The sequence below is a fragment of the Erpetoichthys calabaricus genome, chromosome 18 (genome assembly GCF_900747795.2).
Source record: "Erpetoichthys calabaricus chromosome 18, fErpCal1.3, whole genome shotgun sequence".
Lineage (NCBI taxonomy): Eukaryota > Metazoa > Chordata > Cladistia > Polypteriformes > Polypteridae > Erpetoichthys > Erpetoichthys calabaricus.
Window position 1 is genome coordinate 51,517,645 of NC_041411.2, and position 25,069 is coordinate 51,542,713.

The window sequence follows — 25,069 nt, forward strand, 5'->3', positions numbered from 1 at the left end:
TCTTGGCTTTTATCCAGGACACTTGAAAGCCCAGGAACTCAGACTCCACATTAAGTCTCTCAAGTGCCCTGATCAGAGCCTCAATTGACTCTGCGAAGATCACAGCATTGTTGGCAAAATCAAGATCAGTGAATCTTTTTTCACCAACAGATGCCCCACAACTGCTGGATCTCACGACCTTGCCCAACACCCAGTCCATGCAAGCACTGAACAAAGTGGGAGCAACAACACACCCCTGACAAACCCCAGGGAAATTGGGAAAAACGCAGAGGTTCTGTCTCCACTCTGCACAGCACTCACAGTACCAGTGTACAAGCCGGCCATGATATCCAGTAAATTTGGAGGGATCCGCCAAGTCTTAGGATGTCCCACAGGGCAGCTCAATCAACTGAGTTGAACACTTTACGAAAAATCGGCAAAGAAACACTGCCGATATTCATATTTGCACTCCATGAGAACCCTCAGTGCCAGGATGCAGTCAATGGTACACTTCTTAGGCGTAAAACCAGACTCCTCCAGTCACTGTTAGGTAAGCAAGTGATCACGGATCCTATTGAGGATGACCATAGTAAGGACTTTACCGGACACCAAGAGCACTGTCATCCCCCTGGCAGTGGCCGCAATCCATTGAAAAATAGGTATGGTATGGTCCATATAGCACTACCATGCAAATTTCGCTTTAGTAATACTTTAGGAAATCACTCAGTGGAAGATTTTACAGTGTAATATTGTACAGGTAAAATTCCGGGTACTTGTTATAAATTCGTCAAAACACTTCTGTTATCCTTTGTCATACCGTCCATTTAGTACACAAGTGCCAAATTCGGTTACAACAAATATCTTTACAACAAAATTTTCATTACAAGGAAATATTTTTATGGTCCCGACAGTTTCCCCATATGACAGAGTCTATAGGAATCTCGTTACTACGAAATACATTCAGCGGATACTTCCATTACAACGAAGTGCCCAGAAGATCTTGAAATACCTGAATGAATCATCCACAGAGCAGTTAGTTCTGTGGTTGCAGCTGAGTTGTGCACAATAATCCGCAAACAGAAACATAATATTTTTTTTCTTTCTTTGAACTTTCCTTGTAATGTTTTTTTGCTGTGTTTCTTTTCTGTGATTTTCAGTGATACCTTTTGCTTACTGCTCGTCAAAATTTGAAAAACATCCATTGGAATTTAACTCATTGTCACCCTCTTATAGAAATGGCAGACGCGAAAAAAAATGACAACAGTTCAGATTAGAGAAAAAAAGAAACCTTGAAATTTTTGCAGCTCTCAATTCCGGAAAAAAAGAAAAAAGACATTGCCAGAGAATTCGGGATTTCGCCATCGACACTGTCAACTTTCTTGAAAGACCAGGCAAAAAAAGAAGAAAAATCTCAGGCTGCAAACCTTGGGCCTCAGCGCTGCATTTGAAGATGTTGAAAAAACATTTTTTATGTGGTTCAGTGATGCTCATTCAAGAAATATTCATATTAGTGCGCCACTCATTCAAGAAAAAGCAAAGTCACTGTTGTGAGGTTTCTAAACTCTTTTGGATCTCCCCCACTGGGACGACACGCCGAAGAGCGTCCCAAAGCATGATCACCACGTCCGTGAAAGTGTATTATCACAAGAAAATGCTGAGATAAATTCTCATCAGCATAACTTGTAGACAGGAGAAGATGAAAATTAATGCGAAAGAAGCTATTGAAATGATTGCAAACGCCTGAACGCAAGTTAAAGAAAGCACTGTGGCAACAAATACAGAATCTCATTACTACGAAATTTTCATTACAACGAAATATTTTTTAGGTCACTGGCACTCGTTGTAATGGAATTTTACCTGTAGTTGTACTGTACAATAATACAGAATTCAGTATGTTAACGTATATATTTATTATGCACACAAATACATTATGAGTAAAACAAACAGAAAATTGAATCAGGCAAACTACTTAAATTATTTTTAACTAAAAACGTTGAGTCAAATAAAGTAAACAGTCTATACAGATATACAGATTGGTTGGTACAGGCGTGGTTTAATACCTCTGTTTCCACATCGACCTTTAAAATCTCTGGTGATGTGTGCGTATTTATGTGTGCTCATGTTTTCTCTTCATCATTGAGAATGTGCTCTGGTAGGGTAAACAAGATGTCAGCCATTTCTTTGAGTGAACTTGTGTGTACTTTATTAGGACTATGTCTGTATATGTATCTGAGTGAGCATCTGTGGAAATTGAAATTTATTTTCCCCTTCTTAAATTTACCATTTTCATTGGAAATATGTGTTATTTTTTGCGTTGTGAGAGGTCTCGTGCAGACATGCAAGCAAAGATGCAAACATTTAGAGCTAGCGGATTCCTAGACATTCGCGCTGAAAACAGAGCCATATGTACAACGATAATTTCACAAAATATTGTCAAATCTTTCTCAAACAAGCTACATCCTGTTTGTCTTGTTACAGACTCTGGTGAGAAAAACAAATAAAGATATGAGTTTTCAGCTATTTTGATACCAAACTATTTGTTTAATGCTAACACGAGAAAATGGATGTATGGATGGTAATATATTTAGCTTTAATAATAAGTACGGACTATATTAGCTAAGAAAAATTAATGAATAAACAAAGGATAAAATAATGACAAATTCATTTTTATATATTCCTGTTGTCCCTTTGAGACTTACCTCTTGCTTCCTAAACAGGCTGCCCTTTGACCTGCCAGAAACGTACCAACACGGCGCAAGCGCAGTGTGCAGCGCGTGTTCCTACCTGGGTGCTTGCTGTGGCCTTGACCGCTTCTTGTTTCTCATGGCATCGATCGGAGCGTTTGTAACCGGCAACTTCCAGAGTGTTAAGGTTACCGCAGCCCTTCAACAGTTAAAGGCAGCGGGCATCAAGGTTAAAGGTTTTAAGAGGGTCACGCAAGTAGAACAGGCGCAGGTAATCGTGGTTGTAGAGTATCGTTTTTTTAACTGGACTTCAGATTCTGTTTGGTGGTAGGATAAGCATAACGGTATGTGCGACCTAGTGTCATGTGGGAACAACGTCTGTTTTAGCTTGGGACAGGATTAATCCACCTACTGTCAATGTGGTAAACGGGTCCAGATCCCAATGTACCAAACAGCAGTAAAGTATAACATTTTGAGCCACTTTACAGTGGTACCGCTAGCAGGAGATGGAGTTGGGTGTGCAACACCGCTGCAGTAAATGATTAACACGGCTTGTATACCTTACGGCTGCCTGCCTTGTAGGTGTTTATAAATTTAAAGTTAAAAAAAAAAAAAAAACTCAAAATAAATGGACTACCAATAAACTAAATTGAATTACTAACAAACTGAAGGAGCTGAAACTATGAAATTAGGCTGTGGAGCCAGAGATAACTGCTTTGGTAGGATGGCACTTTGTTAGGTTTTTTTTTTTTGTATTATTTTACATTTACCTTTTATCAGCAGGTTTATGTGACCCCTACACAAGTGGTAATTGTTGGTGATGTGCTCAGTCCTTGTCTCTTCCCTTTGCAGACTTTTATCAGCAGGTTTATGTGACCCCTACACAAGTGGTAATTGTTGGTGATGTGCTCAGTCCTTGTCTCTTCCCTTTGCAGACTGGTAGTTCTTCATTATCCTTTTCTTTTGGCTGTGAGCTCCACCTTTTGCCACACTGTGTTGCCCCAGGGTTCCAAGCTACAGTTCCAAAGTGAGTAAAGATATTTTTTTATTATTGACTATTGTTAAAGTAATCTATAGAACTAAAAATATTTTCTGCTGGCAGGTTTCTGGTGGACACGTGTGAATTTCTGTGTATGCATCTGCAAACTGAAGGCCTGTTCAGAAAATCTGGATCCATCTCTAGAATTCGAGAATTGAGGGTAATGGGTGGGGATTTAATGAAAGTTACAAATTAAAAGAACAATTTGAAAACCGTGAGGTTGTTTGCTAGAATTAAGTTGCATCATTTAGAACTGTTGTTTGGCACAATTTAGTGAATGCAAGAACTGCAATGTACAGTATAAATATTGCGTAATGGTGAACTGTTTCTTTTAAATCTGTATGGTTTCAAATTAGTTTTAATCTATGAAGTAGCAGCAGCACCATCTACATATGTGCAGTAAGCCTGTTCTTACACGGTTTACCTTATTTTAATAGGGGGCACAATGGTTATACAGTCCAAGTACAGTTGAACTGCTTTTACTAAATGGGAATGTTTTTATGCAATGCAGTGGAATTTTTGCTTTTAGTTTTGGGGATGGCACCAGGATGTCATTTTTTTTTGTGCATTGTGCACATTAATATTAAGATAATCTTTGGTTTGTGGTATCCTGTAGTTCAACAATTACTTTAGAAAGCCACCTAGGTTACCTAGCATTGTAGTCTTTTTCCAGATTTCAGACTTAACTGTTCTTAGCTAAAAATTCTTTTCTGGTATTTCTTCAAAGTATTCATCATAGTTGTAAATTCTGGAGTGAAAAGAATAAGGCACGAAATTTTTGCATGCCAGAGTGTTCATAAGTTATATTGATTCAGTTTCAATTCAGTATATTGTCACTGTACCTGAAATAACCGCTTGGTATGGTAGCAGTGAAAGTAAGTGCCGCTGTTCTGATTGCAGCAGGAAAAAGTAATGCAGTGTCGGTGCTGTACACAGCAGACACAAATGTCTTAGTAAGGCAGTGGTATCAAACAATGGACTAATATAAATAACACAGTAAAGTTGTTTGCTTATATCTGATATTTATTTATCACATAACAACCTGACAATGCAAGTAACTGAGCTAAGGCGTGATCAGCAACACAGTTTAGAACAATTTTGACAAGAGCAGGGCGTTCAGCCCAACAGGATCTCCAAATCAAATGCTACCGACTAATCGAACTTATGTTGTAGTGCAGTGACTATCTAATTAATGTTTAGTCACAGGTTAAGCAGAAGACTTTATGGGTGGTAACAGTTGGGTGGGTGATCCTGGGTGTGTTATCAATAATGTGGAGCTCTTAGAACTTATACAGTAGTTACTCACTCTTTCCACAGCCAACCCATTAACCTAATGGGTGTAAGACCCTATTCAAATCCCCTGGAGTTCATTGTGAACTTCATTGTTTTAGTGATGTTGAGGAACAGATTATTATTATTAAACGATTCAGTATGAAGTTTAACCTTCTGCTTATTGGCTGTCTGGTATTTTTTTGAAATGAGACCCACATCCATTTCATTATAAATAAATCTGACGGTACAGTTAAATTCATACTTGGCAATAAAGTAATGAAGAAAAAAAAAGTGAGATATGTGTGCCTTAAGCCAACAATCTAATGTGTACAAGTCAGGAAGTTCTGGAGCCATCTTCATAGGGAGATGATCAGTTCAAGGACCATTGACCCTATTTGATTGTTCCTTTTGTGAAGGTGAATTAGTACAATACAATACAGTTTATTTTTGTATAGCCCAAAATCACACAGGAAGTGCCGCAATGGGCTTTAACAGGCCCTGCCTCTTGACAGCCCCCCAGCCGTGACTCTCTAGGAAGACAAGGAAAAACTCCCAAAAAAAACCTTGTAGGGAATAAATGGAAGAAACCTTGGGAAAGGCAGTTCAAAGAGAGACCCCTTTCCCGGTAGGTTGGGCATGCAGTGGGTGTCAAAAGAAGGGGGTCAATACAATACAATGCAGTACACAGAACAGAACAGTTCCTCAATATAGTAAGAAATAAAAAATAGAAATTTTAGAAGTACAGAGCAGAATTTAACAGTAGATGATATATCCCATAATAAGATTTGGATTTGTGTAGAGTCCTGGAGACCTCATCCTTCAAGCTGCCTCCCCCATTTGGCCATTCCACGGCTGAAACAGTGCTGGGTCAGCTAATCCGATGAAAGGACCCCTCTTTCCCACAATTCCTGTGATCCTCCATCTGGGATGACTTTTCCTTAGGCAGGCAAAGCAACTTGGCAGGTGGGCCATGGCACCAAGTGCCACATTTGAGTACCGAGAAGAAAAACAGAATAAGTGAGGGTTAGTATACAATTATAACTGTCATGTTACTTATGTTTAAGGGCTAATGACTTACAACAGAGATGCAGTCTGTACAGTTAATCAGCAGCTCTAGTCAGGATATGCTAACTGAAGTAGTGAGTCTTCAGCCGGGATTTAAAAGCTGAGACAGAAGGGGCATCTCTTATAGTAGCAGGCAGACCATTCCACAGTTTAGGGGCCCTGTAACTAAAAGCTCGACCTCCCACTGTTATTTTATTAATCCTTGGAATCATAAGCAGACCGGCATCTTGAGATCTTAATGTGCGCTCAGGTTTGTAAGTCATGATAAGTTCAGACAAGTAAGCCGGACCTTGGCCATTTAATGCTTTATATGTTAAAAGGAGGATTTTGAAATCTTCCCTAAACTTAACCGGGAGCCAATTTACGGATTTAAGAACTGGAGTTATGTGTTCGTATTTTCTTGTTCTTGTAATAATTCTTGCAGCCGCATTTTGGATTAACTGGAGGCTGTATAATGAACAGTTTGAACATCCAGTGAACACCGCATTGCAGTTGTCAATCCTACTAGAGATAAATACATGAATTAGTTTCTCAGAATCCTGTTTATTTAAAAAGTGCCTTAATTTCCTAACATTTTTATGATGGAAGAAACATATTTTGGACAACTTTGTAATATGTGCTTTAAATGACATGCTAGAGTCAAAGATAACTCCTAGATTGCGGGCTGATTCAGTAAGATTGACTGGGATTCCAACTGAGTTAAATGATGACAAAATATTGTTGTGATCAGCGTCATTCCCTCCAGCAATTAACATCTCTGTTTTATCTGTATTTAAAGACAAGTAGTTCTCATTCATCCACTCCTTTAATTCGCTAATACAACTAATTAAAGACAACATTGGAGAAACTTCATTTGATTTAAATGAAAGGTATAACTGGGTGTCATCTGCATACGAGTGAAAATTAACATTGTTTCCTAATGAGAGATCCCAGTGGAAGCATGTACAGTGAAAACAGTAAAGGTCCCAGTACTGAGCTCTGCAGGACACCATATTGAACTTCTGTGTATAATGATGGAGTACTGTCAGCACATTTTTGTACATATTGGAATTGATTTGATAAGTGAGAACGGTGCCTGTAAAGCCCAACATCATTTTCTGGCCTGTACAGTAAAATAGAATGGTCAATGGTGTCAAACACTGCACTGTCCAACAACTTAATTACGGTGGAGTTTCCTTCACCAGAGGATATCAGAATGTCATTTACAACCCGTGTTAGTGCCGTTTCTGTACTATGACCAGTGCGAAAACCAGACTGGAATTTCTCAAATAAATTGTAATGCGTAAGGTGTGTCTGAAGCTGACTGGCAACTACTTTTTCTAGTATTTTAGAGAGAAACGGTTAATTTGAAATAGGCCTATAATTATTTAGTATATGTGGGTCAAGGTCTGACTTTTTAAGTAATGGTTTAATGACTGACACTTTTAGTGTATCAGGTACTGTGCCATGCAATAATGAACTATTAATACTGTTTAGGATAGGCGGTGCAAGAACATCCATTGCACTTTTTACTAGTTTTGTTGGTACTGGATCTAGGGAACAAGTAGTGGGCTTCATTTTAGAAATTAAAGTTAAGACTTCCTGCTCAGTTACAGGATTAAAATTACTAAAGTGCTGAGTGCAATGTGAGACAGGGTATGCTAAGCTAGTATTTGGTTTATACTGTGATGCAGAGATCTGGGATCTTATATTTTTAATTTTCTCATTGAAGAAGTTCATAAAGTCTGTACTGCTAATATCTGTTGGTATTTTGCACTGTTAATCTGAATTTCCATTTGTTAATTTAGCCACTGCTCTAAACAGTACCCGAGGATTTTTATTATTGCTATCTATTAATGTAGAATAATATTCTGACCGAGCTTTAAAGAGGGCTTTTTAATATTTATTAACACTCTCTGTCCATGCAATTTGAAAGACATGTAGCTTTGTTGTTCTCCATCTGCGCTCCAGTTTTCGACACTCTAATTTAAGAGCTTGAGTGTTTTCGTTAAACCAGGGAGTGTTTCTATGTGCTTTGATTACTTTTGTTTTAAGGGGAGCCACTGATGTGATGTGATGTTAGCTGATCTAAATTGTTTTTCGTGTTTACATTTGATGTTAACTGATCTAAATGGTTTTCCACAATTACACTCGACTTACTCAAAGTATCTATAAATTTTGAAGCAGAATTACAATCTAGATGTCTCACTGTCTTTGTTTTAATCTGTGAGTGTGTTGGCAAGGGTAGGACTAAATCAAATGTAATTAAGTAGTGATTGGAAATAACTTCATTTAATGGAGTAATAATTAAATTTTGAATTTCAACTTTGTAAGTTATAATTAAATCTAATGTGTGGTTATGATTATGAGTTGCACCTTTAACATTCTGACAAAATCCTACTGAATTTAACAAATAAGTAAAACATTTGCTAAAAGTGTCAGTTTCCACATCAATGTGTACATTAAAATCTCCCATCAGTACTACGTGATCATAATTTATAGCCAAGTCAGATAAAAGGTTGCTAAATTCAGACATGAACAATGAATATGGGCCGGATGGTCTGTAGACTAGCACTATAATTGTGTTGGAATCTGTTTTAATATTTAAAATGAATGCTTCAAAGGATGTAAAGTTGCCTAAATTTTTAGAAGTGATTTGTATTTTGTTACAATGAATTATTCCAAGGCCTCCTCCTCGACCTGAATCTCTAGACTTATGAAGGAACGAGTATCCATCTGGTGACGCCTCAGCTAGGGGGACAGTGTCACATTTACTAAGCCAGGTTTTGGTGAGAAGACACAGATCAGATTTTGTACTTAATATAATATCATTTACCAAAACAGCTTTACTGCCAAGAGAGCGAATGTTCAATAAGCAGCATTTAAAACTGTATGCTTCTTTCTGAATTGGTGATATACTTTTTGTTTTAATTTGAAGTAAATTTCTATTACAGATGCCCCTGGTGGAGGGTCTGGTTTTATCCCTTGGTCTAATTATACACCTTATTTTTTGGTTATCAATTAATTTAAGGTTTGTATCAAGACTACATTTACTGGATGCCCCAAGACAAGGATTATGGGTAACAGCTTCAGGAAAGTAACAGGTGGGATAAACAACAGCCTGTGATTTAAGATCACATGACTGCGGCCTGGATGGTGCTCTAATCAGTCAACCAGGCAGTTTTGCTGCCATATTTTGGGATAATACATAAGATCCCCTACAGTTAGGATGAAGACCATCTCTTTTGAAAAATCCAGGCCTTTCCCAAAAATCATCCCAATTGTTCACAAACGCTATGCTTTTATTTTGCACACCAGATTTCTAGCCAGCAGTGAAGGGAATGCAATCTGCTATAAATCGCATCCCCTCTATATAATCTTGGTAAGGGGCCAGATACAACTAAATTCCGACATTTTCTTATTGCTTTGATGCAAAGAGAAATGAAGTTCCTCTTTAATACCTCAGATTGCTGTGAATAAATATCATTTGTGCCGACATGCAGCAATAAGGTAGATACTTCATCGTCGGCGACACGGTCCAATGCGGCCTCTATGCCAGAAATCTTGGCCCCTGCAAGGCACTTAACATGAACTGCTGGTTTAACATAGTTTGGAATTTTAACATTCCGCACTATGGAATCGGCAATTATGAGCACTTTCTTATTCTCAGTGCTGAGAATCTGTTCTGGGTCCGAATTGGTGCTGCTGACTTCGGCCGCGCACTGACTACAGTGGGACCTGGAGAGACTGAAGCCGAATCAGATGTAGCCGAATTGTCTAAACAAACCGAGTCGATCCAATTTTTGGTTTGCCTAATCGCTATCAGATTCCTAACGTGGTCCTTCAATTCGCGTATTTTCCCGACCAACTCTAAATTAACTAAACACTTTTGGCAGGTTAAGCTGTCTACACTGTAGGCCGGAAAACCTGAACTGTACATGCTGCAGGACACACAACATATAAACGTGCCCTCAACGGGCAGAGAGCAGATGGAACTTGCGTTTAGTGGAACTTACGTTTAGTACTGCATGGCGGTTCTGTAGCAACTTATTATTTTACACAAAAGGCAAATTGATTCTAGTTCATTTTATCTGGTATGCAGCTTTGCAAATTCAGTCTAACATTAATACTTTTTGGCACTTACACACATTTTATGATGTCTTTCAGGCAGTCACCTAGAAGAAAGTGATAATTATAAACTCCTCATATAAATATCTATGGTGACTAGTGATGAATGAACTACGCTGCATTTGCTTCACCTCGAGTTTTCTGAAATTCAGCAGAGATGGAGATATTGAACTGGTTTTGAGAAGAATATAATGGTTCAATGGTTTTATAAGTGACCCTGTGGGAGAGGAAAGTGTTTGTCAACTATGCTGGACCTATTATTGTGTCCAAAAATGTGATTCTCAGCTCTGAGGCAGTAGTGGTAACCTTTGTGCTGTCGTGCCTCCCTGAGAGAAAATTATTCTCTGAGTACACAGTACTCTGAGTCCTTCATCTCTCTCTGCATCTCCTGAACTCCTGTCACTACAACTAACGTTCATAGATCTTATGATGCAAGAGATTAGTGATTACATACATGGAGAGGCTATCACTACGCGACCTGCTCAACACAGTCAGAAGAATAATTAAATATTTTCATAATATTAATTTTATGGTCAGCTAATTACCCCCTCAAATCAATACTGTGTTGTTTTTGTTGTTGTTTTTCTTTTTAACTTATGAGGGGAGCAAAATACAGCTGGAGTTCTGAATGGGTAAGGACGTCACATAAGTGTGTATACACTGTTGACTATTAATGCATGTGTGAAACAGATTGTACAGAACCGTAAAGTTTGAGGTGGAGTATGTTGCAGTACACGGGTGGAAGTTTTGCTAATGCACAATGCTCTGACATACTGTATGCCTTCTAGTGACTGTGACATCAACCTGACCTTGTGTATGTTGGCTGCACTCTGAATTAAAATTGAGGTCACCAGCAAACACAGTAAATTCACTGCAAAAAATGCTTTAGCATATTTTGCTGTCAACACTAGTATTGATCAATTGTGAAGTGCATCATTTACTGCCTTTTTACAAGCAGTTCAGTTATTGAGTGAAAGATGAATGCAGTTAAATACAGATAGAACCTTGAAGAAAACCTGTTCCAGAGTGTATGCAACCTCAAAATGGGATAAATGTTCATAATTCAGCACCACAATGACCCAAAGTCTACATCCAAGATAATGCTGGAGTGGCCCAGACTTAAACCCCATTAACCCTTTGTGGAGAGACCTGAAAATGGCAGTTTACAGATGCTTTCCATCCAGTTTAAAAGAGCTTGACAAGATCTGCCAGGATGAATGGGATAAACTGCCCAAATTTACGTGTGCAAAGCTCAAAGCCCAAGAAGACTTGCAGCTGTAATTGTTGCCAAATGGGCTTCTGCATGGTGCTGAATTAAGGGTCTGAATACTTGTATAAATGAGAGATTTCAGTTTTTGATTTTTTGATAAATTTGCAAACCTTTCTGAAAACAAGATTTCACTTTGTCATTATGGGTTATTGAGAGTAGAGTGATGGGTGAAAATGGCAAATTTATCCATTTAAAATTAAACCTACAACACAATAATTTTGTACAAAAAGAAAAGGAGTCTTAATAATTTCTGAATCTACTGTTCATACCCGTGGTTCAATTTAGTTTAAATTAAGACAGTAATAATGCCTCATTGTTATTTTAAGTTTAAATATAGTGTATGTGTGTATGTATATATGTATGTATATGTATGTGTGTATATATGTATATATATTGTATATGTACAGTGCATCTGGAAAGTATTCACAGCGCATCACTTTTTCCACATTTTGTTATGTTACAGCCTTATTCCAAAATGGATTAAATTCTTTTTTTTTCCTCAGAATTCTACACACAACACCCCATAATGACAGCATGAAAAAAGTTTACTTGAGGTTTTTGCAAATTTATTAAGAATAAAAAAACTGAGAAATCACATGTACATAAGTATTCACAGCCTTTGCTCAATACTTTGTCGATGCACCTTTGGCAGCAATTACAGTTTCAAGTCTTTTTGAATATGATGCTACAAGCTTGGCACACCTATCCTTCGCCAGTTTCGCCCATTCCTCTTTGCAGCACCTCTCAAGTTCCATCAGGTTGGATGGGAAGTGTCGGTGCACAGCCATTTTAAGATCTCTCCAGAGATGTTCAATTGGATTCAAGTCTGGGCTCTGGCTGGACCACTCAAGGACATTCACAGAGTTGTCCTGAAGCCACTCCTTTGATATCTTGGCTGTGTGCTTAGGGTCGTTGTCCTGCTGAAAGATGAACCTTCGCCCCAGTCTGAGGTCAAGAGCGCTCTGGAGCAGGCTTTCATCCAGAATGTCTCTGTACATTGCTGCAGTCATCTTTCCCTTTATCCTGACTAGTCTCCCAGTTACTGCCGCTGAAAACATCCCCACAGCATGATGCTGCCACCACCATGCTTCATAGTAGGGATGGTATTGGCATTCATCATAGTATGCACCAGATGCACTGTATATGTGTGTGTGTGTATATATATATATATATATATATATATATATATATATATATATATATATATATATATATATATATATATATATAAATATATAAAATGTGTATGTATGTATATGTACAGTGCATCCGGAAAGTATTCACAGCACGTCATTTTTTCCACATTTTGTTATGTTACAGCCTTATTCCAAAATGGATTAAATTCATTTTTTTCCTCAGAATTCTACACACTACACCCCATAATGACAACGTAAAAAAAGTTTACTTGAGATTTTTGCAAATTTATTAAAAATAAAAAAATTGAGAAAGCACATGTACATAAGTATTCACAGCATTTGTCATGAAGCTCAGGTGGATCCTGTTTCCCCTGATCATCCTTGAGATGTTTCTGCAGCTTAATTGGAGTCCACCTGTGGTAAATGCAGTTGATTGGACATGATTTGGAAAGGCACACACCTGTCTATATATGGTCCCACGGTTGACAGTTCATGTCAGAGCACAAACCAAGCATGAAGTCAAAGGAATTGTCTGTAGACCGGTCTCCGAGACAGGATTGTCTCGAGGCACGAATCTGGGGAAGGTTACAGAAAAATTTCTGCTGTTTTGAAGGTCCCAATGAGCACAGTGGCCTCCAGCATCCGTAAGTGGAAGAAGTTCGAAACCACCAGGACTCTTCCAAGAGCTGGCCGGCCATCTGAACTGAGCGATCGGGTGGAGAAGGGCCTTTGTCAGGGAGGTAACCAAGAACCTGATGTTCACGCTGTCAGAGCTGCAGAGGTCCTCTGTGGCGAGAGGAGAACCTTCCAGAAGGACAACCATCTCTGCAGCAATCCACCAATCAGGCCTGTATATGGTAGAGTGGCCAGACGGAAGCCACTCCTTAGTAAAAGGCACATGGCAGCCCGCCTGGAGTTTGCCAAAAGGCACCTGAAGGACTCTCAGACCATGAGAAAGAAAATTCTCTGGTTTGATGAGACAAAGATTGAACTCTTTGGTGTGAATGCCAGGCGTATATAATAATAATATGTGTATATGTATATATAAAAATACAAACACACACAGCTTCAATTATGTTATGGCTGAGGTGGCCATCTGCAGACTTCTACTCCAAACAGGTCATAAATGTGTGCAGGGTGTATTTAGGGTTATTATTGTGCTGAAAGATAAAGTTTTTGTTAATTAATCATTTCCTCAAATGTGCAACATGATGAAATTTTTTTTTTTTAATTTTATTGATTTTATTGTCATTATTCCATACAAATAGTCAATTTTTACAAAAAATAGGATTGAGAACAAATCAACCCCCACCCCTGAGAGAGAGCATGGCCAACGGAGTAAAACTTAAAGCTAGTAAAAATAAATAAATTGATGAGTTTAATAGGCGGGTAAAGATAAATGGAGAAGAAAAAGCAATGGGAAGAGAATCTACTTCCTCGCTTATTCAAGTACTCAACTTCGGGCGCTGAGAACAAATGCCAGTGCCGGTGTGGTTCCATATTTACCCGACGAGGTAAGAAGGCGGTATCGTGGCAGCAGAGCCGGCACTAAGCTAAAAAAGAAGCGGCTTGCGAGAAAGTGGCGTTTCAAGCCTTCGGTGCCTTCTGTGATTCTGGGGAATGTGAACTCAATCTCAAATAAGATCGACGAACTGGCTGCGCTGGTGAAAAATGTCAGGACCTACAGAGAATGCAGCTTGTTGTGTTTTTGCGAAACCTGGCTAAAGAACACCATCCCAGATGCCAACGTGGAGCTACCCGGGTTTAGCACAGTTAGAGCGGACAGAGATGCAAGTACCTGTGGGAAGCACAAAGGAGGAGGACTCGCTGTCTATGTTAATACACGGTGGTGTCACTCTGGACATGTTAACGTCAAAATCTCCACTTGCTGCAGGGATATCGAACTGTTGGCCGTAAGTTTACGTCCCTACTACTTGCCCAGAGAGTTTGGACACGTCATTGCTGTTATCGTTTACATCCCTCCTCGGGCCGACGTGGAGTCAGCGAGTGACATCATCCATTCTGCTGTTGCTAAGTTACAAACGCAGCACCCTGAGGCGCTTCTGCTAATCGCTGGAGACTTTAACCATGTGACGCTGGACAAAACATTACCTGCATTCTCCCAGTATGTGGACTGTAACACCCGGGGAAATAAGACTATTGATTTACTGTATGCAAACGTTAAAGACGCATACAGCGCCACCCCGCTGCCTGCGCTTGGGAAAGCAGATCATAACCTGGTTCTGCTTCAGCCTCACTATAAACCAAAAGTTAGAGTCCTACCTGTAACCACACGATCATTCAGGAAGTGGACCCCGGAGGCTGAGAATACTCAGAGAATGTTTTGGAACTACAGACTGGGATATCCTGCAGGGATCTCATAGTAAGAACATTGAGGAAGTTGTTGACTGCACTACTGACTACATCAACTTCTGTATGGACATTGTAGTTCCAGTAAGAACAGTACGCTGCTATGCTAACAACAAGCCATGGATTACAAGTGACATCAAGGGCCTTTTGAATCAGAAGAAAAGGGCTTTTAAAGGCGGTGATCAGCATGAGCTCAAGCGCGTGCAGAAGGAACTCCGAGTCCAGCTTAGGGTGGCGAAGGAGCAGTACAGGAGAAAGCTGGAGCAGAAGTTGCAGAATAACAGCATGAAGGAAGTGTGGGATGGGATGAAGATCATCACTGGCTGCACCTCGAAGCGGGATACCACCATTGAGAGAGACGTGAAGAGAGCAAACCAAATGAACAACTTCTTTAACAGGTTTGACCACCCTAACCCACTCTCACCTCGGAGTATTGCACCCTCCACACATCCTTCTGCTGATACCAGCATAGGAAAGACATCCCCACCCATAATTACAACAGCGCAAGTGAGCAGACAGCTGAGGAGACTTCGTGCCAGCAAAGCAGCGGGTCCAGATGGAGTATCGCCACGACTGCTGAAGGTCTGTGCATCGGAGCTGGGGGGTCCTCTACAGCGCATCTTCAACCTGAGCCTGGAACAGGGGAGAGTCCCGAGGCTTTGGAAAACATCTTGTATCACCCCAGTCCCAAAGGTATCACGTCCTAGTGAGCTGAATGACTTTCGGCCTGTTGCTCTGACATCACATGTGATGAAGACCATGGAGAGGCTGCTGCTTCACCACCTTAGGCCACAGGTTCAACACGCCCTTGACCCTCTGCAGTTTGCATATCAGGAGAAGGTGGGAGCGGAGGATGCCATCATCTATATGCTACACCGATCCCTCTCTCACTTGGACAGAGGCAGTGGTGCTGTAAGAATTATGTTTCTAGACTTTTCTAGCGCCTTCAACACAATCCAACCTCTGCTCCTTAGGGACAAGCTGACAGAGATGGGATTAGATTCATACCTAGTGGCATGGATCGTGGACTATCTTAAAGACAGACCTCAGTATGTGCGTCTTGGGAACTGCACGTCTGACATTGTGGTCAGCAACACAGGAGCGCCACAAGGGACTGTACTTTCTCCGGTCCTTTTCAGCCTATATACATCGGACTTCCAATACAACTCGGAGTCCTGCCATGTGCAAAAGTTCGCTGATGACACTGCTATCGTGGGCTGTATCAGGAATGGGCTGGAGGAGGAGTATAGGGACCTAATCAATGACTTTGTTAAATGGTGCGACTCAAACCACCTACACCTGAACACCAGCAAAACCAAGGAGCTGGTGGTGGATTTTAGGAGGCCCAGACCCCTCATAGACCCAGTGATCATCAAAGGTGACTGTGTGCAGATGGTGCAGACCTATAAATATCTGGGAGTGCAGCTGGATGATAAATTAGATTGGACTGCCAATACTGATGCGCTGTGCAAGAAAGGACAGAGCCGGTTATACTTCCTTAGAAGGCTGGCTTCCTTCAACATCTGCAATAAGATGCTGCAGATGTTCTATCAAACAGTTGTGGCGAGCGCCCTCTTCTACGCGGTGGTGTGCTGGGGAGGCAGCATTAAGAGGAAAGACGCCTCACGCCTGGACAAACTGGTGAGGAAGGCAGGCTCTATTGTTGGCATGGAGCTGGACAGTTTAACATCTGTGGCAGAGCGAAGGGCGCTCAGCAGGCTCCTATCAATTATGGAGAATCCACTGCATCCACTAAATAGTATCATCTCAAGACAGAAGAGCAGCTTCAGCGACAGACTGCTGTCACTGTCCTGCTCCACAGACAGATTGAGGAGATCGTTCCTCCCCCAAACTATGCTACTCTTTAATTCCACCCGGGGGGGTAAACATTAATATTTAACATTATACATAGTTATTGTCTGTTTTTTCACCTGCATTATTGTCATTCTTTAATATTATTTATTGTATCAGTATGCTGCTGCTGAAGAATGTGAATTTCCCATTGGGATTAATAAAGTATCTATCTATCTTAAGGGCTTATTCTAAAATACAGTGATCCCTCGCTATATCGCGCTTCGCCTTTCGCGGCTTCACTCTATCGCGGATTTTATATGTAAGCATATTTAAATATATATCACGGATTTTTTGCTGGTTCACGGATTTCTGAGGACAATGGGTCTTTTAATTTCTGGTACATGCTTCCTCAGTTGGTTTGCCCAGTTGATTTCATACAAGGGATGCTATTGGCAGATGGCTGAGAAGCTACCCAACTTACTTTTCTTTCTCTCTCTCTTGCGCTGACTATCTGTGATCCTGACGTAGCGGGTGTGAGCAGGGGGGCTGTTCGCACACCTAGACGATACGGACGCTCGTCTAATAATGCTGAAAGATTATCTTCACGTTGCTACCTTCTGTGTGCAGCTTTTAAGTATGCTGCACGGTGCTTCGCATACTTAAAAGCTCAAAGGGCATGTATTGATTTTTGACTTTGTTTTTCTCTCTCTCTCTCTCTGCTCCTGACGGAGGGGGTGTGAGCTGCCGCCTTCAACAGCTTTGTACCGGCGGTGCTTCGCATACTTAAGCCAAACAACCCTATTGATTTGTTTGCTTTCCTCTCTGTTTCCTTTGAAGAGGAAGATATGTTTGCATTCTTTTAATTGTGAGGCAGAACTGTCATCTCTGTCTTGTCATGGAGCACAGTTTAAACTTTTGAAAAAGAGACAAATGTTTGTTTGCAGTGTTTGAATAACGTTCCTGTCTCTCTACAACCTCCTGTGTTTCTGCGCAAATCTGTGACCCAAGCATGACTATATAAAAATAACCATATAAACATATGGTTTGTACTTCGCGGATTTTCTTATTTCGCGGGTGGCTCTGGAACGCAACCCCTGCGATGGAGGAGGGATTACTGTATTATTGATTTAGGTCCTGCCAGGTTTTGAAAGTTCTGCACAGATCCTCCGAGAATTTGATTTTTTCCAATTTCAAATAGTATACAACATCAGTTACCCACTGACTTAAAAGAGGAGAGTTCGGATTCTTTCAGTTTAGCAAAATAAGTCTGCGAGCCAATAGTGTAGTGTTGGCAATCAGTTTGTTTGTCCTCCTCCACTTTAAGCCCATCTGGAAGAACACCAAACACACCTGTAAATGGATTAGAAGGGATTGTGACACCAAAGCTGTCTGAAAGGCACTTAAAAATTTTTGTCCAGAATGATGTTAATTTGGTGCAGGCCCAAAACATGTGACCCAGTGAGCCTGGAACTTGATTGCAACGTTCGCAGGTTGGTTCTTGCCCTGGAAACATTTTGGACAGTTTTAAGCGAGACAGATGTGCTCGATATATAGTGCTGAGCAGTATACCTGTTCATACCAAAAACTGTTTTGTTTTTTATTTTTGTTATGATATGTATTTTTCTTATACCGCAACAAAGGTTTAAATAGCCTAAACAATGTTCGAAATGTGGCGCAGCGGGAAACTGTTTAAGGGGAGACCTTTTTCACTGCTGCACCGCTGAACGTACAACAGAGTACATGCGTTAGTGGAGGTATTGAACGGTGAAAATGGACAGAGAACATTCTGAAACTAAAGGTGTAGCAGATGATAAAGTTGAACATGATGACACAGAAGAACTTTTGCCGAAAAAAGGAGCCGTGTCTGTTGTCTGGGGATACTTTGGTTTTAAATTATGTCGGATGTGGACCATTATGTTCAAATGTGTGAGTACTGTTTCTATACTACTGGATAATGCTGCAAAACAAGTTGTACTTGTTTTATTTTTTTTTTCCAATACGGTGTAATATACCTGGGTACTGTGTAATAGTGTGATGACATGTTGACTTTATTGTCGACATTTCTACTTTATTCTTGCCATTTGTCGAGATTAAAGTCAACATGTTGACTTTATTCTTGTAATTTGTCATTAAAGTAGAACATCGTAAACTAAACTTCATCTTAAAATGAATATTTAATTTACCAGATTTTCTCAAACCCCATCATAAGTTATGTAGCACAATAAATGCTTTGTGTTAAGTGTTCCCAGAGCATGTTAATTGCTACGTGCTTCTTAAATTGATTTCCTCTTGCACTAAAAGGAGGCACAGGCACCACACAAAATACATTAATTTCATGATATTCCTGCTTCCTGAACATTTAGAATGCTACGATAAATACTTGATATCATTTTCATGATGAAATGCATTAAAGTATGTATTAATCATATGGGGGCACAGTGGCGTGGAGGGTGCACTGGAACGTTGCAGCAAGGGGGTCCCGGGTGTTCCCTTCTTTGAATTTGCATGTTTTTCTGGTGGGTTTACTTGGCGTGCTTCATTTTTTTTCAAAACCATGTAGGATGTGGGGTTTTGTTATGTTATATTGACCCTGCTAGTGTATGTGTTGCTTGTATTCACCCTGCGATGTGCTGGCGCCCCGTTCAGGATTTGCTCCTGCCTCGCACACAATGCTTGCTGGGATGGGTGCAACCCTGAATGGATGGCATAATTAAACATGTATAACGAAGATTTTTTTAAAGTTCTGAACACTCTGTGGTCTAAGTTTATAACTAGTTTTAATTTCACAAAGACATTTATCGTGTGGTAATTGGTTATGTAGAGAAAGAAAAAGGAAAGATGGGAACTGGGGGTTTGGTATGTCAGACAGAGACAGCATGCATGCAATAAAGAAAGCCAGCTCAGAAGAACATCCATTGAATTCTGTGTTCGTGTCTCCGACCACCAGATCACGAACCCAATATTTACACAATATTTAAATTAAACCTATGCTATACCCATTCATACATCCAGTTTTTTGGAGCCTCGTCACACCTACCATAAAGTTCTCTACACTGAACGTACCCCTGGGGACCCTTACTGCGAGGGAGCAGCACTACTGTGCATGTTTAATACCTGCTTTAATGCATGTCATCATGAAAATTTATCTTGGCATTCTATATTTTCAGAGAGCAGGAATATCATGAAGTGAATGTATTCTGTGCAGCGATCGCTGCCTGCACCTCCTCTTAGTGCAAGAGGAAGTCAGTTTAAGAAGCGCGTAGCGATTTAAAACTGGGTCAGGGAACACTTAACACAAAGCATTTAATATGCTACATTAACTTATGATGGGGTTTGAGAAAATCTAGTAAATTAAACATTGATTTTAGGATGAAGTTTAGTTTACGACATTCTACTTTAATGACAAAATAAACTGAGATGAAAGTGGAAATGTCAAGAATAAAGTCAACATGTCGACTTTATTCTCGACCATATAGTTTTTTTTTTTTTTTGTTTTTTTTTCTTCATTGTGTCCGTATTTTTTTTTCTTCACCGTGGTCCTAATACGCTTCCGTAGAGCTATACCACAAATAGCATTATAAATGCATGTTGCAGTTTTATTGCTTCAAGCTAAGCTATATATATAAGTAAGTATTACTGGAAGTTGCACTATTTATTTTATTATTATTTATTAGTTTAAATATGCACTTTAATGATGGTAAAGTTGTTTAAAAAAAGTCACTTTAACATGTTAATGGTCAGAGATTAATAACATTAACAAAGTGTAGTTGGTTTACAAAAAATATTTACTATTTATTCCTTTTCTAAGACATGTTCAGTGCAATACAACTTTTGACAATCTCCTCTGGATATTTTACGAAGTTTAAATGCCTCATTGGATGGTTGAAAATATGCTGTCAAATTTTTAGTTTAAGTTGTTTGCAAGTTTTGTTCAATAAAAAGGTTCTATATTTTGACTCCATCTTGCAATGTGATTCCTTCTCTTTATTAGTGCCACCCCCTTGAAAACTATCACTTTATGCGGCCATGCAAACCTGTATTAATACTTGTGTGAACAATAAAAAAAAATTTTGTACAATTCTCATGACAGTGGAATAGGTTATTCTTAGCCAGTAATTGCAGTGGAAATGTGGTTAACATCCACTCGTGCATGGGGAAAAAATACCGTCCAATACTGTGAAACCGGTATAATTTTGAAAAATACCGTGATATAGAATTTTGGTCATACCGCCCAGCATCACTATGCGCTTTCGCAGTGAGGATTGACCTCCAAGGTCAAAGGTCAACCCAGGAAGGTCAAGGTCAAAAATCAAATAACCTGTACCCTGAAATTTGGTACACATATACTATGCTGAAACTTTGCACTACAGCTTTATATTAAAAGCGAAGAGTTTTGGAATTATTACTCTTTTTATTTTTATTTTATTGTAGAATCGGCTCTCGGCAGTGGGCAACAGGGCAGCCATTCTCATCCCTGCCACCTTCGCCGTCACTTCCCCTACCTATTCATATCTTAAATCATTGTACACATATATGGTCAGCGAAGGTCAAGGGTGAACGGAGTATGGACAAGTAAATTGTATTCTGCAGTGTGCCATTACTGTCTAGTATATATCTATTTCTGAAACCTCCCAAAAATCTTGAAAGCTCATTGTATCCAAATTGAAGCTGTTGGTTTCTGCTCTGGGCTTCTTTGTTGTTCATTGTATTTTGTCTGTTTTTTTTTTTTTTCCCCTGTTTGTAGGCACGTCTGGAACAGGGAGAGGCTGCCTTGGATGTATTTTTGCCCATGCAGGCTTGTGATGTAGCTGTTTTACTGAAACAGTTTATCAGAGAGCTGCCTTCTCCTCTGTTACCATTTTACCTCCAGGGTCCTTTGTGTCAAGCCCAGGATCTACAAGAGCTGAGTCAGCGAGAAAATGCCACGTTGTTATTGACAACCTTACTTCCACAGTCGAGCGCTTGTACTCTGCATTATCTTTGCAGATTTCTGCAACGTGTTGCTGAGAGGTGAGAAATTTTTCTGTAACACCTGGACTTGAAATGCTTGTTAAGCTAATATATGTATGCTTCGTGTATACATTGTGAGTGTCTGCGTATATGATACTGTATGTATATAACATTACATGGCGGTTCACTTAAGCTTTAGTGCTTTTGGCACTTTCTGTAAAACTCACTGTAGCAAAAAAGAAAAAGCCCCCCCAAAGGTACACCCAGGGTCAGAATTTTTGAGTTCCAAAGTAATCTAGTGTGCAAAGTGGGATTTGTGTGGTGTGTTTTTTTTTTTTTGTTTTTTTAATTTGTTGAGATTTGACCATGGGTGTGGAATGTGGGTGTCAACATTAAGCTTTATGTATATATAAATAATAATAAAATTAATTTTTAAAACTGACTGGCAGGGACCGAGGATCAGTGGTAATGGCATAGAACAGGAGTTGCCCCAGCCAAGGACCAGTATGTCTGAAGAATCTTCATGCTCCCATTAAGTCATAAGTGCATTGTAGGATCTCTTTAAAAATATTCAGACAGGATCAGAGAGATCATAGTAGGATAGATGGAACCTTACTGCCCTAAACAGTGAATACTTGTAGATATCCCAGAAGCTACCTTGGGTGCTTGATTCTGGCCCTCCATATTCACAGGTGCAGGGTGAACAGTTGTTGCCAGAGGATGGCCTGTGATAAGGATTTTAATGGCACTTCTTCCCATAATTAATCTAGGATTAAAGATAAATTTTAATAAGAACCCATTGGCAGGACACCATCATTTCCTATATTGTTATTTGGAGGCAACAATATTTTTACCAACATCTATTGCCACGGTTTACCATCGTTAATCAGAGGTGATGTCATCTTCCCTTGCCTTCATCTTGATGTCGGGCTAAAGCTAAAAATCACTGGAAAAGTCGTACAATGTGATGTGCCTTTTATTTGCCCTATGGAAATTCTCTCTTTCACTGTTTTGAAATGACCTGTTGCTGTTGTAGGGTGGACTCTCAGACATGATGAAGTGGGGTGTAAGGCCTCTGAAATTCTCACATAAGCAGACCAGAAGCTTCTAAATGAAAAGAAAGTGCTAATCTTTGCAAAACCAAGTAAAATAAGCCATGAAATTACTGCTTGTAGAAGCTAGTCTTAATGAAATTCTTTTTATATGAAAATATTTATTAGAAAATACAAAAATAGAACACATGTTCTCATAGAGGGAAGAGGAATTGTCTGTTTTGGATTGCCTGAAAGACAAGTCCAAAAATCACAATCTGAAGAGCAGAATCCAAACAAAGAGCAAATAACTCATAAAACTGGTAAACCAAGAAAAACAGTACTATGACAAAGACTCCACTGCAGACTCAATGAACCACTGCTGAGAACCTCTTCCTTGACTCAATTTATTAGCCAGAGGAAGGTCATCAGTGACATCAGGGTGGTTCTGCTTTATGAGGTACCACCCACAAAACACAAGGAATGGATCCCCATTTAAAGTCTGTACGTAATTAGTAAATCATAAACATAACAGAAATTACAGAAAACTATGAAAACAACACCTTTCTGCTCAGATAACATTTTCATTCTGACACACAATGCTGGTTGCATCTCCACCACCAATTGTATATAGGGTGGGACTTGGCCTGGCCATGTGCTATTTTGGAGGAGCCTTTGTTCATGTCAACATCTTGCCAGCTGGGCAATCTATCCATTTTCTCTATCTAGAAATATTCATTGATAATGTATACAAATATGAAATAAGTAAAAATTTGAATCCATGCATTTTAAAGTACCTTATGGTAGTGTTGTAACTTTCCAGGTTCTTTATTTATATGGCTCATGGGGCACACACAGTAATTCCCCTCACTCTTGGTGGGAGATGTAAACTCTCTAAAGAAAAGTGGTTTGATATTGGTTTGTGTTTAAAACTATTCTGCATTCTACGTGTTACTTTAAGAACTGACAATTTGATTAATTTACAAAAGACCAAAAATTTATTGTAAGAAAGGAAACGTTTTGTCTTGATAGACTAGACCCCACTTTGTACCCTTTATTATGTACAACTTAACACCCCTCTTTAAGTCCAGTTTTTCTGTTTTATTGTCGGCATTTTCAGATAATCAAAAAAGAAAGCATAATTCAGTTGTAAGCTGTGTTCACAAACCTGCTTCTCTCCTAGAACCATAAATCTACTTGTTGCTTCTTTGGTAATGGCCCAGAGAATATACCTTGTTTCCAGCCTATTAATGCCTTTCATCTCAGGCCACCTGAATTCCCTTAGGCTCACTAGCCTGGTAGAAAATTCCTGCTTTTGAATTTCAGCTAGGGCTACCTGCATTTAGAAATCATAGTTAATAAAGAATAAAGAAATAAAGAAATGTAAATTATCAACGTATATGCTAGGTGTTATTCTTTTTTTTTTTTTTACACTCCACCACAGAAAGTAAGAAAGACAGTAAATTGCAGGCAGAGATAAACTACAGCATGATAACAAACAATTCTGGATGAAGTGGGGTCTCTGCTGGTCTAATACTTATTTGGCCGCTACACAGTACCCTTTTTAAACTGTGTAGTACACTTTTTTACTGCAGTATATATCTAAAAAACAAGCAAAAGAAAACCTGACTCTATACACACCATATACAAAAACCCAGTATAAAAGTGATTATCGACAGAAAGTAATGATTATGAACCAGTAGATAAAATGAATGAAACCTAACAGTCTCTGATACATAAATCAGATAATGATGTCATTTTCAAAACAAAATTGTAAGAGGCAATCAGCCAGTGAGACTTGTCTTGTCATCCCAGGTAAAACTCCTTCCATTGAGAGAAACAATGTTTTCACACAGCTGTGAAAACTCGTTTCTCAAAAATACCATATTGAGCAATATAATTTGTGATCAAAAAAGGCTTGTCTTTCATGCCACCTGATGATCTGATTTTTCAAAGTAAAGCACTTCACAGAAAAAATAATCTTTCTGGTCTGTGGTGGAAAGTAACAAATTACATTTACTGTAATTACTGTACGTGAGTAGAATATGTGGAGAGTGGTACTATTTAAAGTATTTTTAAATGAAAATATTTTACGCATTTAAAAGTGTATTATTTATCAACGATTTTACTTTGTTACATTTTCAAGATGGATCTTTTCAAAGTACTATTAATTGCCTATTTTCAAAATCCAGAGTAATCAATGTGACTTGCTGTGCACATGATAACATCTAGATAAACAGCACAAATAATCAAAGTAAGGAGGAAATAGTGTCACACACTCCTGGAGCAATTCATTCCAGAAACTGATACTGTGATATCATATGATGCAATCTCTATTGTTATAGTTTTGATCAAAGAATTTGGGCAGCAAA

The 25,069-nt window shown here is 39.3% G+C and overlaps 1 protein-coding gene across 1 annotated transcript in view; it reads left to right on the forward strand.

Annotated features, from left to right (window-relative positions):
* The first annotated feature begins 2,696 nt into the window (after positions 1–2,696).
* LOC114668948 (uncharacterized) overlaps positions 2,697–25,069 on the forward strand; it is a 94,845-nt gene continuing 72,472 nt past the window's right edge. Inside the window, exons 1-4 of the mRNA XM_028824982.2 lie at positions 2,697–2,934; positions 3,599–3,690; positions 3,766–3,862; positions 21,461–21,726. Of these exons, the coding sequence (XP_028680815.1) occupies positions 2,803–2,934; positions 3,599–3,690; positions 3,766–3,862; positions 21,461–21,726 (587 nt within the window). The 5' untranslated portion in view covers positions 2,697–2,802. The remainder of the gene's footprint in view (positions 2,935–3,598; positions 3,691–3,765; positions 3,863–21,460; positions 21,727–25,069) is intronic.